The sequence below is a fragment of the Sinocyclocheilus rhinocerous genome, unplaced genomic scaffold (assembly GCF_001515625.1).
Source record: "Sinocyclocheilus rhinocerous isolate Xijiao unplaced genomic scaffold, SAMN03320098_v1.1 scaffold476, whole genome shotgun sequence".
NCBI classification, from domain to species: domain Eukaryota; kingdom Metazoa; phylum Chordata; class Actinopteri; order Cypriniformes; family Cyprinidae; genus Sinocyclocheilus; species Sinocyclocheilus rhinocerous.
Genome location: NW_015647449.1, coordinates 129,523 through 146,286, shown reverse-complemented (window position 1 = coordinate 146,286; position 16,764 = coordinate 129,523). Strand labels below are relative to the sequence as shown.

At 39.1% G+C, this 16,764-nt stretch overlaps 1 protein-coding gene across 1 annotated transcript; it reads left to right on the top strand.

The window, feature by feature from the left end:
- Window positions 1-3,478: 3,478 nt before the first annotated feature.
- Window positions 3,479-15,996, top strand: LOC107709149 (RANBP2-like and GRIP domain-containing protein 5/6). Its single transcript, XM_016513560.1, has 7 exons — window positions 3,479-3,670; window positions 9,835-9,902; window positions 9,996-10,107; window positions 11,593-11,745; window positions 11,812-12,036; window positions 15,420-15,719; window positions 15,991-15,996. The coding sequence occupies exons 1-7, from the start codon at window positions 3,479-3,481 to the stop codon at window positions 15,994-15,996; spliced, it is 1,056 nt and encodes a 351-aa protein (XP_016369046.1).
- Window positions 15,997-16,764: the final 768 nt, after the last annotated feature.

The window sequence follows — 16,764 nt, the reverse complement described above, 5'->3', positions numbered from 1 at the left end:
TTTAGGAAATCTGTATACGGCCCTGGTGGTCTATACACAGTAGCAGGGGCGGACTGGGGCCAAAAAGTGGCCCTGGACTTTTGAGCACAGAGCGGCCCACCAAACCCTGTCCGCAACACACCGCACCACACCATAAATGACTGGCATTCTTTACATTATAATTTGTCTTTACTGGTGTATATGGCAAATAATAAATAATTTTTAAGAATTTTTACGAGGGACAGTTTAATATCACTAAAGTTAAATACCTATATTATCAGTCCATATGTCACAATGCTCTGGTATCGTCTAGAAGACTTCAATAGTGCAACTGTTGTGCTGCTTCATATTTTTGTGGAAAATGTGATGCCATTCAGTCTTGGGTAAGATTTAAAAAATATAAATTAATATTTTTCTTCAACAAGGTTGCATTAAATTGGTGTCAGTAAAGATATTTATACTTATTACGAAGTACTTATATTTCAAATAAATGCTGTTCTTTAACTGAGAACCATTATACCAATAATAAAACCCATTATTAATAATTGATCAAAAATAATAACTGATAATAATTAGGCAGCATTAAAATGATTTCTGAAGGAACCCTGAAGACTGGAGTAATGATGCTGAAAATTCAGCTTTGATCACAGAAATAAATTACATTTTAAAATATCCTAAATAGAAAACCACTATTTTAAGTGTAATATTTCATAATATTATTGTTACTGTATTTTGATCAAATAAATTCAATCTTCTTTCAAATAAATAAATAAATAAGCCTTAATTATTTCTAATTTTTAACCACCAGCGTGTATATAACATAATGCATGTGAATTAATAAGCAAATTATATTTTTATTAGGCCTATAATATAAATCACTTTCATATGCACAGCACTCGAAAGCAAAAGTCTTCAGATTCTCAATGTTTCAGAGCAAGATTGAGAATGATTTTTATAGATTTTTAAACATTTTCTTAGACACGTCAAATCACGGATGAAAGCCTATACAGAGATACATTAACTCTTATCTCATGTCTGCTGAAAACTGCAGATGAATAACGTAAATGACATTCAAATCTAAGAAATTTGAAAAGGCCAGTAGTAGTTTGCATTCTTGAAAATTAATGTCTGTCGTTTAACTTTTTTTTTTTTTTTATCGTAACGGTTGGCAAATATTGCTGAATTGTCTCGTCATGCTTAGCTGCTTACATCTTACCTCAGCTCGCATTCAAGTCACGTGCAGCGCAGCGTCTGTTAACAGTAAATCCCCCCTTCTACACTTTGGTTGGCTATTTCAAACATTTTGACATTGACGAGCGCTTTTGAGCCTCCCTCCTTTACAATTTTTGAATCAAGTGGGCCGTGCGGCGCCATTCGTCTGTGCCGATGGAAGGATATACTACAATTCATTTTTTATATATATTTACGCAAAGAGCCGGCCCACATTGTACAGCAGCCCACCGGGAAAACTCCCGGTGCTCCAGATGGCCAGTCCGCCACTGATTGCATCAAGAGTCATTCACAGGTCATAAGATGTATACTGACAACCTTAAAGCTATATGGAAGTGAGAATAAACTGATTTCCCTTTCAAGGGAACTCTTTTGGACTGAAGCACTGCAACACCCGCTGAGTGCCATTAAACAGCTTGAAAGATCAAAGACAATTTTTAATATAACTCCGACTGGATTCGTCTGAAAGAAGCAAGTCATATACACCTAGGATGCCTCGGGGGTGAGTAAAACACAGCCTAATTTTCATTTTTGGGTGAACTAAACCTTTAGGTGATTTTTATTTTATTTTTTTTGGCTGGAGCTCTGCAAGTACTTGAGTAAAAGTGCAGATATTCTGATAAAGCATTACTCCAGTAAGAGTATTAACTACTCCTTTTCAATTTTACTCATGTAAAGTACAAGAGTATTTGACTTTTAATGTACTTCAATACTAAAAGTATAAAGTACTGATCTATTTATGTTTATTTTGTAATTGTAGCGTACATACTTGTATACGTATATAACCTGACAATACTGACACAAAAGTCAACAAATCTTATTAAAATAATGTAGTTTATATGTAAATATTCTTTCTTTCTTTCTTTCTTTCTCAGGGGCTGGCGAAAATAAGTTTATTTGCCAACTGAGAGAAGACGACACCGATCCTGGCTCCAGGCCAGTAGGTGGCGGAGCACCATTACACAGCAGCAGAAGAAGAAGACAGAAAAACTTGGATGATTAGTTCTTAAAAAGAAGACTAGAAACAAGTAAAATATATGAGAATGTTTGTACAATGATGTATTGGGTTAAGTAACAATCATCATACACGCACAATGTTAAATGATTGTTGGGAATATAAAAAGAATGGAGGGAATAGTTTTGGATGGAAATATGAAGAGTGGGTCAAGGATTGTGGTCTGGAGAATGAAGTAATCTGTCCTAACATGCCATTAAATGGTGTATCAGTATGGAATATTCCTGAACTTATAGCTGAAATGAGATTATTGGCCTTATTACAGGCCTGGGAAGAAGCAGAAGAGAGATATAGTCATGAAATCAATGTTTTTATGAGAGAATTGTATTCTTTTATACAGATGGATCTAAAGATCCAATCGATCAAAGTGTATATTCCACGATTTGAGACACAAATAAGTTTAAGATTAAGTGACAAATTGTCTGTATACTCTACAGAATTAACTATAGTAGGATTGCAATGGGTCGAACAGGTCAGGATTGTAATTTGCTCAGAGTCTTCATCAGCTCTCAAGAGTGTAATGCCTACAAAAACTGACTGAGAAGAGCTGCTAGTGTTACATTACTGTACGGACTGAAAGTAGAGGGTAGTTTTGTGTATATCTGGATAGGCTGGGACACACAGGATCACTTGCATTAATGCTCAGAGTCTTCATCAGCTCTCAAGAGTGTAATGCCTACAAAAACTGACTGAGAAGAGCTGCTAGTGTTACATTACTGTACGGACTGAAAGTAGAGGGTAGTTTTGTGTATATCTGGATAGGCTGGGACACACAGGATTAACGGGGAAGCACGGAAATGGTATGTGTGATGAACGTGATGTTTCAGAAACAGCAGAGCATGTGCTTTTCAAATGCAGTAGATGTGATGATCAGCGTAATAATCTGTTTAGCAATATAAGGAATCTGTTCTGTAGGCCAGTGAGCGTCGTGGACCTTTAGGGGTTTGAGAGATAAGCAGATATATAAGGTGGTTTTAACATGTTTAGAGCTTACAGGACTAGACCACAGGATTTAGCATTATAGTGTCTGAGGAGGAGGATCATGATGCTTCTGAGGCATGGGCTCTGATCACTACATTATTCCTTTATTTATTTAAGAGGGGAAAACAGCAGTACAGAGTGAGATACACAGTAGATGAACGGCCATTGATGAAGAAGAAGAAGAAGAAGACGCCGCGCGTCGCTCCAGGCCAGCAGGCGGCGGAGACGCACACGTGACACGCACCATTAGCAGCAGCGGAAGATAGAGCGGAAATGGCGTCATTGCTCGATGGTGCGTCACTCGCGCGTGAGCAGAGAGTGCTAGGAGCCGCTGGTCCGCGCTTCAATGATCAGCTTGTGAACCCGAGTTTAGAGGAGTTAGTCACAGCAGCCATGAGGCGGACTAAAGCGGACGTGGAGCGCTATATCTCTTCCGTCCAGAGCGCCTCTCCCTCGCAGAAAGCGGTAAGAAGAGCACCACGGGCCTAATGTCGGTAAACCGATCACCGAACGCGTTCTGTCACTAACTTACATTAAACTCACTCTGACAGAAACAACACGAGCAGACTCCTGCTTCTAGTTACACCTTGCCGAGCGTTTGCGGAGTTACTCTGAGAAACTCACACGGTCTGTCTGTAGCTTCAGCACAGATCTGTTATTTCTGTGATGAAGTGTCCTCTGCCCAGTTTAACCTGATCTCGATCATCTCAGCATCTGAGCGCTGATGAAGCGAGGTCTAAAGAGGCTCTTTCTGTTCGACACAAGTATGTTAACTGCACAACTTACAGTGTTAATGACTCCCACTGTTTGATTTTGTGGGTGAGGTTTAGTTCCCATCATGCACCTCGTCTCAGACTGCTTTATTGTGTTGTGTGTTATTGTGTGTAGAGTCAGTGTGTTTCAGTTAGTGTGTGTTACAGATGTGCATTTATTCAGCGAATGTGTTTCCATCTGTTATTTGCATTAACACTTGAGCAGATTCTTAAACCGTGCTGATTGGTCATAGTGTTCCCCGCTCAACAGATATGACTGTACCGTTAATTATATCACACTCTTAAATAACATTCAACTGAACATCTGTTGCTCACAGGCAAAATATATAAACACCTGCCGCCTTTAGTGTACAAATACAATGGTAGTGTTATATTGTTTGCATAAATGCTCCTCTGTAAACAGTGAGAGATGCACTCCATTACAGATTAAAGAGAGGAACAAAATATAAGGTAAGGTGGCCAACAGGTAAATAAATGTAGAACTGCACTGTTTGCTCACGCGCATCAATCAGAGTAAACGTGAGAGATGTTGAGACGAGCACGACGCTTGCGTACCACATGATGCTCGCTCCATTATGGAGTAAAAGAGGAGAAATAATAAAGGTAATGTGGCAGATAGGTAAGCTAATGAGAGTGAACGGAGAGGAGGGTTGTGTTCGGGAGCAGCCAGAGATCTTTAGGCAGGTGAAGAGAGTGAGGTTAATGCGTGCCGTTGTGGCTCCCGCTGGTGAAAAACCGCGGGTTATGTGTTGTGTAAGGTGCCAGAAGGTAGAAGGAGACCGGGGTTGCATTGTAAATATGAAACATGTTTGATATTTAGCACTCTTGATCAATGAGAGCGAGATGTTGTGTGCTTCTATAAATGAAACTTGGCAACCACAGACATGCCATGCAAGCAGAGTACTGAGAAAAATAATCACCCATATTCTGCATTTTCTCAGAAATCACGCGCACTAAAATCAGTTGAAACTCTCTTCGTGTCTGTGGTCTCCTATGGTTTTAAAATGGGCTGAGATTTGAAAATCATCTAGTGTGCTGCCAGCCTCAGACTCTCTAATAGTTACGCAAATCACATCAAGCACACCCATCTCATTAAACATCGAGTAATTTATTTTAAAAAATATGATCGGTATGTGTTTGATAAAAGGGAGTTATTTTACAAAGTTACGCTACCAGTCAAGTTTTTGAACATTTTTTATGTTTTTTAAGAAGTCTCTTCTGCTCACCAAACCTGCAATTATTTGATCCAAAGTACAGCAAAAACAGTGAAATTTCGAAATATTTTTACTATTTAAAATAACTGTTTTCTATTTGAACCTTGCCGAGCGTTTGCGGAGTTACTCTGAGAAACTCACACGGTCTGTCTGTAGCTTCAGCACAGATCTGTTATTTCTGTGATGAAGTGTCCTCTGCCCAGTTTAACCTGATCTCGATCATCTCAGCATCTGAGCGCTGATGAAGCGAGGTCTAAAGAGGCTCTTTCTGTTCGACACAAGTATGTTAACTGCACAACTTACAGTGTTAATGACTCCCACTGTTTGATTTTGTGGGTGAGGTTTAGTTCCCATCATGCACCTCGTCTCAGACTGCTTTATTGTGTTGTGTGTTATTGTGTGTAGAGTCAGTGTGTTTCAGTTAGTGTGTGTTACAGATGTGCATTTATTCAGCAAATGTGTTTCCATCTGTTATTTGCATTAACACTTGAGCAGATTCTTAAACCGTGCTGACTGGTCATAGTGTTCCCCGCTCAACAGATATGACTGTACCGTTAATTATATCACACTCTTAAATAACATTCAACTGAACATCTGTTGCTCACAGGCAAAATATATAAACACCTGCCGCCTTTAGTGTACAAATACAATGGTAGTGTTATATTGTTTGCATAAATGCTCCTCTGTAAACAGTGAGAGATGCACTCCATTACAGATTAAAGAGAGGAACAAAATATAAGGTAAGGTGGCCAACAGGTAAATAAATGTAGAACTGCACTGTTTGCTCACGCGCATCAATCAGAGTAAACGTGAGAGATGTTGAGACGAGCACGACGCTTGCGTACCACATGATGCTCGCTCCATTATGGAGTAAAAGAGGAGAAATAATAAAGGTGAGGTGGCAGATAGGTAAGCTAATGAGAGTGAACGGAGAGGAGGGTTGTGTTCGGGAGCAGCCAGAGATCTTTAGGCAGGTGAAGAGAGTGAGGTTAATGCGTGCCGTTGTGGCTCCCGCTGGTGAAAAACCGCGGGTTATGTGTTGTGTAAGGTGCCAGAAGGTAGAAGGAGACCGGGGTTGCATTGTAAATATGAAACATGTTTGATATTTAGCACTCTTGATCAATGAGAGCGAGATGTTGTGTGCTTCTATAAATGAAACTTGGCAACCACAGACATGCCATGCAAGCAGAGTACTGAGAAAAATAATCACCCATATTCTGCATTTTCTCAGAAATCACGCGCACTAAAATCAGTTGAAACTCTCTTCGTGTCTGTGGTCTCCTATGGTTTTAAAATGGGCTGAGATTTGAAAATCATCTAGTGTGCTGCCAGCCTCAGACTCTCTAATAGTTACGCAAATCACATCAAGCACACCCATCTCATTAAACATCGAGTAATTTATTTTAAAAAATATGATCGGTATGTGTTTGATAAAAGGGAGTTATTTTACAAAGTTACGCTACCAGTCAAGTTTTTGAACATTTTTAATGTTTTTTAAGAAGTCTCTTCTGCTCACCAAACCTGCAATTATTTGATCCAAAGTACAGCAAAAACAGTGAAATTTCGAAATATTTTTACTATTTAAAATAACTGTTTTCTATTTGAATATATTTTAAAATGTAGCCTAATTTATTCCTGTGATCAAAGTTAAATCGGGGCTTAAAGTTCTGCGGCGTTTAGCTGCGGGGAAAAAGATAGTCGTCCTACATTTAAACACTTGTTGATATCACGTTCGAGTTCATGAGGTCGCCTACCAGAGTATGAGAGGAACACCGCTTTCACTCTCAACCAAACTAACATTACTAGCCAATCAGACGTTTTTGGTCCTATAAACACAAGCCGCGCAATAATAGTGTCCAACTGCAGAGTCGCAGCTGATGAGCGCGACACATTCTGAAAAAGCTGCGAGGTGCAATGGTCAAAGATTTCCATCTAGAGCCATATTTATATAGAAAAGCTATTAAAAAAGCAGCGGAGCTTTGTAAACAGCTCAGAGTAATCACGTCATCTCCATAAGAATATGATATGATTGCCAGAACGAATTTACCTGTAGTTTTGAAAAGGTCCTGTGACATGAGGTCAAGACACATGATCTCTTACCGGTAATTCACCAGTGAAGACTGTATGTGTGAAAGGGGCTGAACTCTTCCTCTGCGTCTGCGGTGAGTTTGGGTTGCTTAACGTTCATCTGTGGAAACTGCGTTATTATATAGAAAAGCTATTTTCTATATAATTAACAGAGCTTTGTAAACAGCTCAGAGTAATCACGTCATCTCCATAAGAACGATATGATTGGCAGAACAAATTTACCTGTAGTTTTGAAAAGGTCCTTTTCACACATGATCTCTTAACAGCAATTTACTAGTGAAGACTGTGTGAAAGGAGCTAAACTCTTCCTCTGCATATGCGGTGAGTTTGGGTTGCTTAACGTTCATCTGGGAAAACTGTGCGTTATCTCACTTAATTTGTAACTTAAGTCATATATAAACCTATGCCAACACAGAATACATCAACATATTTATAAATATGCGATTTATTGTAGATCGTGATTTCAAAATAAAAGTTTCTCACTTTGCATATGGCCAAATATTGCAATTAAATGGATTTAAACGTCGTTGAATCACATGAAACATCACCAGGCTGTTGGCGCCCTCTGCAGGTGTTTGTTATAATATAGGCAGATTACATTGTGTTTAACAGTTGTTCAATAAAACCATGTACTTGGTTTTGATACTTTATTTGAGCCAATTATTATTGCCTCATCGTTAGTTTATATATAAATATAAAGCCTGTTTTTCACTTAGTTCTATTTGTATTACTAAAAAATATCAGATTACTCACTTGTCGAAATAATCAGTGATTACTTGATTAGCAAAATAATCATTAGTTACAGCCCTAGATTAGTTAAAATATTTCAAAATACAACTGCATTGTTTTACTTTTTGTAATTAAAAAATATTTTGTCATTGAAAATTTCTTAAAAATAGTATTAAAATATTGTCTTGTTCATAACAACACCATATTGTACAGAATGAAAACTGAAATTTGCTAACGATTACATTGTTATTCAATTAATATTAATAAAGCAATAAGCCCCAAGAAGCCGTGGTTTACAGTGAATTTATAACAGCTAAGGGGCATTGTTAGGTAAATTCACTGTAAACCACGGCTTCACGGGGCTTATTGCTTTTATAAAACGGTTATTCCATATACGTAGTAAGGTTTCACAGAATAAAACAGAGCAAATAAAGTGTAATGATAATAAAAACTGTATTCTTCCACCAAACAATGTAGCTCCTCAGAAACAGTTGTGGTTGCTACAAAGTGGTTGCCGAGCAACAGACAAACGTAAACAAAGGTGTATGTTACTTTGTAGAGTAATTTACAACAGCTTCGAACGCGGCTCAGCCAATCAGAATCAAGCACCGGAGCTCTCCGTTTTGTAATTTACCATTATTTCTTTTGAACAAAACAATTTCTGAAATTTCATGTTTTAAATTGTAGGTCATCTTGTACCCTGTCAAGGACAAAGCTGACCAGCAAAACTTGATATCAATAGCATCCTAAATTTGACATGTGTTTGCATTATAGTGAGTAACCTTTCTTGGTATTGCTGTTTCAAACATCCCTCCATAATCTGTAGTCTGAGGCTGGCAAGGGCTGAAGGCAAGGGCAGATACGTTACTAGTTAGTTTCAAGGAAAATCATTTTCAAATAATGTTCTTTTTTGTTTGTTTGCCAAATAACCCTGTGTATGTGTCCGCCCCCGCAACCCCCATAAAAAAGTTCAGGCTCAGGATTATTTTTGCTTTAACCCCTGTTAAATTTCAGCATCATTACTCCAGTCTTCAGTGTCACATGATCTTCAGAAATCACTCTAATATGCTGATTTGCTGCTCGAGAAATATTTCTTCTTATATTACTATTATTATTAGCAATATTTAAAACAGTTGAGTAGATTTTTTTTCAGGACTCTTTGAATAGAGAGATCCAAAGATCAAGGATGCTTTAAATTGTTCACAAGTGATGATAAAGACATTTATAATTAGTGGTCGACCGATATACAGCACAGATCGCTTGGCGGAGAGTGAAACTCTGATGCGCTCAGTCAGAGAGTGTTCGGCGAGTGAAAATATATCTGAGCTAAACTTATACTTAGCCTCCAACTCACACACTGGCGAGTAAAATCTGAGAATTTATTAGCAATTAGACATCATTTAGTCGCCAGAGTGAAGATTTAGTCGCATATGCGAGTGATTTACTCGCAATGTAGAGGGTTGATATTCAAGTAGAAAACAGTTATTTTGAATGGTAAGAATATTTCTAAATTGAACTGTTTATTTGGATTGAATAATTGGTGAACAGAAGAGACTTCTTTAAAAAACATTAAAAATCTTACTGTTCAAAATCTTTTAACTGATAGTGTGTATTTGTTACATGTGCATGTTTTTGAAATGCTTTGTGTCTAGTGTGGGAGAGGATCATAAATGCCTGGGGGTGTGCGCGACTAAAGTTTGAGAATCACTGGACTACAACATTGGTTTAAACTCATAGCATGATGTAGTTATTGTGGTCATTAGGGTTTGCAGTGGTGTTGTGTCCTGACCCTGAGTTTGTGATCCTGTGATCTGTGTTTCTGCAGAGGCCAGTCAAAGGATTTCTCTTTGCTAAACTCTACTTTGAGGCTAAGGAGTATGAGCTGGCTAAAAGGTAGGCTGGTCTCTGTGCTCCTGCTGCTTTGTCTGATGTCTGCTTCCTCTCGGATGAGCTGATGTTTCTCTCTCTCACACACTTCAATGGCAGACATGTTTCGGAGTATCTGACCGTCCAGCCGAAGGATCCTAAAGCGCACAAGTTCCTCGGGCAGCTGTTTGAGCGTGACGGCGAAACAGACAAAGCTGTGGGATGTTACAAGGTTTGGACTCTCCTCGTTCGCTCTCACATGTTCTCCTAATGCATGCTCTTAAACACACCCTCGAGCTCTTGAGTTTAATGTGATCATGCATTAATCATAGGGCTGTAAATAAATATTCATATAATGGTGTTGTCAAGTATCTGTTTTGCAATAGTATTTTGATAGAAATATTTAAAGTTGTTTGTGTGCAAATTTTTGTGCAGTCTGGATGCACTGCTAACAGGCTGTTTTCTCTCTGACACACTGCAGTCTGTGTTTTAATGAAGCGCAAAGTCCATCATTTCAAAATGTGTTCATTTATACGTAGGGTTGGGCATCGATTCCAGAATCAGATATGTAAGGTCAGGAATCGGACACTTGTTGTCAATTTAAAATTTCAGTTCCGCCTATCGATTCCTATGCGCTTTTATCACACCAGTGTGATTTGAGCATTTAAATCTGCGTTCGCGCTGCCACTGACCTGAAGAAAGCAGCTGTCTGTCATGAACGATTGCATTTAAATGTTCAGTTATTTTTGTTATAAGAAAAATTTTATTAAACCTGTTATACTGTATTATGACAGCACTTTTTTTAAAACTAAATTTCAATATCGTAATAATACCGTATACCGTGATAAAAGCATTAGCAATTAATCGCAATATGAAAATTTGATACCGGCATATCCCTAGATACAACTCTCTGTACGGTAGCGATTAAATCACTTTTTGAAAGTAATTTGACACTTCAAATGAAGATTTATCGATGACATTGTTAAGCCAGTAGGTGGAGGAAAGGGGCTGTTAAAATGTATTTGTCTTTGAATCACACAAGAGATTCGTACAAGAACACTGATTCATCCAGTAATGAAACAAGTTCATCTTGAGTGAGCCATTGAATCATGTATTCTTAAATTACATGTGATTTTGTTTAGTTGTCTAATGTTTTTTCTTCAGAATCATGAGGACCACAACTTCCATTGGGGGAAAAAAAACTCAATTTATCCAGAATCATGCAGTTCTATTTTGCACACAAACAGCTCTTAAAGAGTCCAGTTTTTATGTAGCCTGTTGATTTGTGTTCGTGGTATTCAGCTCCAATAATTTGATATTATTTAATCACATTGGAATCGAAACTGGGAATCGAAAAGAATCAGAATTGATAAAATTCTAATGATACCCAACCCTATTTATACGTGAGCAGCTCATGATCTAATGCCTTCAGCATCTCAGAGCAACTCGATTCGCAGTGAATCATTCCCTGCATCCCTAACCCCGATGTCATCATCCGTCGCGATGTTTCACTGCAGACATTGTCTGATGCCAATTTGGTAGATATTGCCCAACCCTAGCGTTTATCTGTATTTTCCTTTCCAGTTTCCGTCGCTTCCTCTGTTTTCAGTGTTGTTGTACCCTGTTGTCAAATGTATCGTTCACCTTCCAGTGCGGCGCTGTAGTCTGAGTGAGAGGTGTGTACTTTATATAATGATGGTGTTTGTTGAACTCTTAGCGCTCGGTGGATCTGAATCCGGCTCAGCACGATCTGGTCCTGAAGGTGGCCGAGCTGCTGTGCAGTAAACCCGAGCACGACAGCCGAGCCGAGTTCTGGGTGGAGAAAGCGGCCAGGCTTCTGCCGGGACACCCGGCTGTCTTCAATCTGAGGGTGAGTGTGCGCTAAAGAGCTGCAGACGTCTGCTGTGCTGCGTCTCACGTGTCCTCTCTGCCGCAGGAGAAGCTTCTGAGCGCTCAGAGCGGCTCGAACCAGCTGTACGAGCTGCTGCAGGCGGAGCTCAAGCTGCGGCCCGCAGACACCTACATCAACCAGAAGCTGGTGCAGCTCTACAGCGCCGAGGGCCGGCTCGAGGACGCCGTCAAACACTGCCTCGCCGTGGAGAGAGCCGGCGTCCTGAGACACTGTCTGCAGTGGTACCAGCTGCTGCTCCGCACCCTGCAGGTACAGCATCGCCCGTCCTCACGCCAGTGTCTCAGTGTTTCTTACCTTGCTTTTAGCTCATTCATCTTTAAAGCAATAGTTCACCCAAAACTGACAGCACAAGACTTCTGTTTGTCTTCAAAACATATGATGGTGTTTAAATGAAACCTGAGAGATCTCTGTCCCTCCATTCAAATTCCATTTAAGCACAACTTTGGTGCTTCAAAAAGTTTGTAAAGGCATTGTAACAGTAGTCCATATGGTTTAATCTGATCATGTGATATGATTAACAGATGAACAGATTCACATATTTTGCGTTGCACGGTGCTTGGTTTCTTGGAAAAATGAGAATGTGGGAAATTGGCCATTTGAATTGGTTGAACAGTTTAGCTGCGTGACATTGTAGTGTAAAACCAATGCTAAAATACTGAAATATAAAAAAATTAACTAAACTAGTAACTAAAACTTTCTAATCCGTTTTCTTTTCATTTATTATACAATTAACCATAGCAAAAAATACCTCTAACACTAGCTTGCTCTATTCTTTTTCTACTCCATCTGTTTTCTTTTTATTTATTATATTATTTAACCCCTTAGCGGTCAAAGATCGGCGACGGCCCCAGATTATTGTTGTTTCACTTTTAACAGCACGCTAAACATCACACTCTTACTTGATCTGGACAAACTGTGCATCAGTAGAAAGATTAAAGTCTCTAGCTTCAATATTTGACCACTGTTTTGATAAAACACTGTTGCAGTGACAGTAATTTAGTAATTTATGTCAGGAGTGCAAAATAATAAATCTGTATGAGTCATGTTTAGAATAGAAATTCACCACGCATTCATATTCAGTCACGTCAGCAGCGGTTTATTTGTGTTCACATAGATTCACTGAACAGGGTTAATAAGGGCTTATAGTCCAAAGATGCATATAGATGGAGATATATAGATATATTTACTCATATTTCTTCAGACAGAATCATCATTTCTATTCATTTTCCACTGATTTAGGCGATCTGATGATAATTAGCCGCTCCCTGGGCTGTCTCTGTGTGTTGACTCTTCCGTGCTCGCGCTGTGACTCAGACGAACTCTGATTGGTCCGTCGCCTGTCACTCATAACTGCGCATCATATCCTGCCCCGTCTCATCCTGTCACGCGCTTCCTTCACTCTTCCGTGTTGATTTCTGACCACAACAACACAGAGATCTGTATGTTTACTCTTCCGTGCTCGCGCCGTGACTGACAGAGACCTGATTCGTCCAGCGCTTGTCAATCATAACTGTGCATCATATGCCGCCCCGTCTCATCCTGTCGCGTGCTTCCTTCACACTTCCGCGTTGATATATGACCACAACAACACAGAGAAACCTCTGTACCCACGAAATATCCAAATAATAAACACACGATTACGATAGTATATGGTTTGTATGTGATTTTCTTCAGATTTGGGGTATTTTCATAACAATAACAGGGCTCGCAAAATTTCTAAATCCCTGGTAGCCCTTCGGGCAGGCATTCTTCAGATTTTGATTGCCCAAAAATGAATTTAACTAGCCCGAATAAAAGATATCAAGAGAGTAGGGGTGCAACGGATCACATATCACGGTTCGGATTATATTACATTATCATATCACATATCACATGATTACATTATATCACATTTTGAGTCACAGATCGGATCATTTTTCAGATGAGCAAAAAAAAAAGGTTATAGACTGCTGCCCCTTTAAGACCGAATGCATGGATCCAATATAATGATGCACGTGCGATTTCTTTCTCCACTGTTTGTTCATTTAAGACATGAAAATACTTGCCGAGATAGTTAGATATTTTGAGATAATTTTGCATGTATGTGACGGTTCAAGCAAAAGAGGAATCAATTCTGTGTTCGTGCTCTGCCTGAAACGCCGCTCTGTATGTGCGCGCGAGCACCGAACTGAATTCTTCATGCGCATGAATGGTTTAAAACGCATGAATGTTTAAATTGGTACGACTTAGAAACATGTGTAAGTGATAAACTATGATCCGTTTCACCCCTACAAGCGAGTGAACAACGCGAATCAAGGAAGGGATTTTATATCACTATTCAAGATAGCCCGTCGGGCAGGGCAATGATATATTTTGGTAGCCCGACTGGAAAACACAATAGCCCCGGGACGTCGGGCTAGCGATTTTGCGAGCCCTGAATAATGAATGTGTACATCTGAAATGCTAATTTGTGCAGCGACATAAAAGGCTATAAATAGCATATTTTTACAACAGTAAACGACCAAATTCCACACGAGATCGCAAAAGGAAGTTATTACAAACACTGGATGGTGGTTTAAAGTGAGTTTTGAGTAAAAGTGTACTAATAATCTCGGTTAGCTCTAATGCAGCTGCAGAACAGGTGCAGCTCTTCTTCATAATGCATGTTGTCATAATAATTCACGTAAGGTCGCAAGAAAATGTTTTGTTGTATTTTTATAGAAAGACTTTTGATAATAGTTGGGTAAATGTATACTGGGATTGAAGCGATATGGCTTGGTAAACCTTGTAATGCCAGAATAAAGGCTACTAATGGCTGAATAAAACAAAAGAATAATGATAAAGGAATAATGAGGATAATGTCTCATACCTGGCGGAGGTGTGAAAGGTCCGTTGGGTAAGAACAATAGAATCATGAATGGGGCAGTTTGACGAGACAGCAGGCAGGAGAGCTTACAGAGGGCCATAAATCAATTGTATTAGCCTTTTATTAGTAGGGCTGGGTATCGTTAAAAAATGTTCGATGGGTATCGAAATTTGGTACCGAACGACGAGACGTTTTTCGATACTCGATGGTATCGAGGCAATTCGGTCGGTGCCTAAAAAGTATCGAACTCCATACCCAGCCCTATTTATTAGCCTTCTTTAAAAACACACATGGTCTTAAAAAATGTTTCATAAAATTCACAGTTTTAGAGATTGTTCTGAAATTTCAAATGAAGCATTAGTAGACTTGTGGCTTTAGCTTTGTGTTTCTAAAATCATATTCTACAGCAACATATTTTTTTTATACATTTAAAAAATGTTTTTAATATTTTTATTTTTGTTTTCATGTTTGAGCTTATATATCTTTATTATCATAACAGTCCGAGTAATTCTGATTCCTGAACAGTAAACTTTGAAGTGTCAGCTTTGTGAACATATGTTGATTATGTATCTAGTAAGAAAGACTCATGAGCAGCAACCTTTTTATTTTGGGTATGTCATTTGTGTCTCCATGCTGAAAATGGGGGGTGACAGCTAAGGGGTTAAAAAACCCTTGCTACGTGTACTGCGTTAAAGGGTTAGTTCACCCAAAAATGAAAATTAGGCTGTTTTACTCACCCCCGAGGCATCCTAAGTGTATAGGACTTTCTTCTTTCAGACGAATCCAGTCCAGGAGTGAGCAGGCGTCCCATGAGCCTCTGGAGCTGCTGGCCTGTGATCGTCAGAGTCAGGCGGGTCACATGCTGCTGAACCTGAGCCGGGACGTGGAGCAGCTGCTGAAGGACGTGGTGGAGGCCTTCGGGAACCGAAGCGGCACAGGCCGTCTGTTTGACCAACTATTCGGCGCACAGACGCAGGAGCAGAACTCCTTCATCTGCAACGATGACATCCATGTCCTCAGCGTACATGTGCCCAAAGCCGTGGATCTGGCCAAGTGTGATGGCGGTGAGTCTCAGACAGGAGTGCCAGTGAGTGTGTGCTGGGTCTGCTGTAGATGTTGATGCAGTGTGTGTGTGTGTGTCTGTGTGTGTGTCTCTGTTGCAAAATTCCGGGAATTTTCAAGACTGGAAACTTTCCATGGGAATTAATGGGAATATATGGGAATTAATGGGAATAAACTGGAAATTTGCAAAATTGCAGCAACTGGGGACTTAAATGTAGTTGAGAAAAAATCTTGCAGCATAATATTGGTTAAAACAACATGATTTAATGCAATTTGAGTTTAATTTCTACCCCTAGGGCTAGTGAGGCCACACCCCCTACATGCACTGTGCTTTCCTACATAACATGCACAGATCATTTCTTAAATCCTGCACACACAATATCAAAATGTCCATCTTGGTAAGTATTCATGTAAATGACATGAATATTACAAAAAAATTGTTTAAAACTTCCTTGTGCTGTGTGTAATATACTGTGCAACTAAATTAGGCTATACAATTGTAAAAACAAATACACTGACTGAACAAACCATAGACTGGAACAAACATTTAGGTGAGATAATAATAAAACAGAAGTCTAAAAATGATCCCCCCCACACACAATCTCTGGGGGATTCCCCTGCAGTTTCTCTGAAGCCACACTTGCTGCACTTGAGCCCAAAGACTTCATCTACGTTTTGATATTCTAAATATATTTGATCTATGGGATTCAAGTTTAACTAGTAAATACCAAAAAGTGTTTATACAGTAGCTAGCCAGTAAATCAAGATATGAAAAATCTAAGCGAGTTTTATTTCATTTAATGTTTTAAACATTGCATATCTTTTGCTCATCAAGCCTTCATTTATTTGATCAAAAATACAGAACAAAACAGTAATATTGCGCAGTATTACTGGTATTACTATTTAAAATAATGGTTTTCTGGTTTTTATATACTTTAAAATATAATGTTTTTCTGTGATGCGCAGCTGTATTTTCAGCATCATTACTCCAGTCTTCAGTGTCGCATGATTCTTCAGAAATCATTCTAATATGCTGATTTATTATCAATTTTGGAAACAGTTGTGCGGTT

Excerpts from the sequence above, each read along its gene's own strand:
- LOC107709149 (XM_016513560.1), top strand. The coding sequence starts at position 3,479 with ATGGCGTCATTGCTCGATGGTGCGTCACTCGCGCGTGAGCAGAGAGTG. Across the intron at positions 3,671-9,834 it reads CCTCTCCCTCGCAGAAAGCG|AGGCCAGTCAAAGGATTTCT; the intron begins GTAAGAAGAGCA and ends GTGTTTCTGCAG. Across the intron at positions 9,903-9,995 it reads GAGTATGAGCTGGCTAAAAG|ACATGTTTCGGAGTATCTGA; the intron begins GTAGGCTGGTCT and ends CTTCAATGGCAG.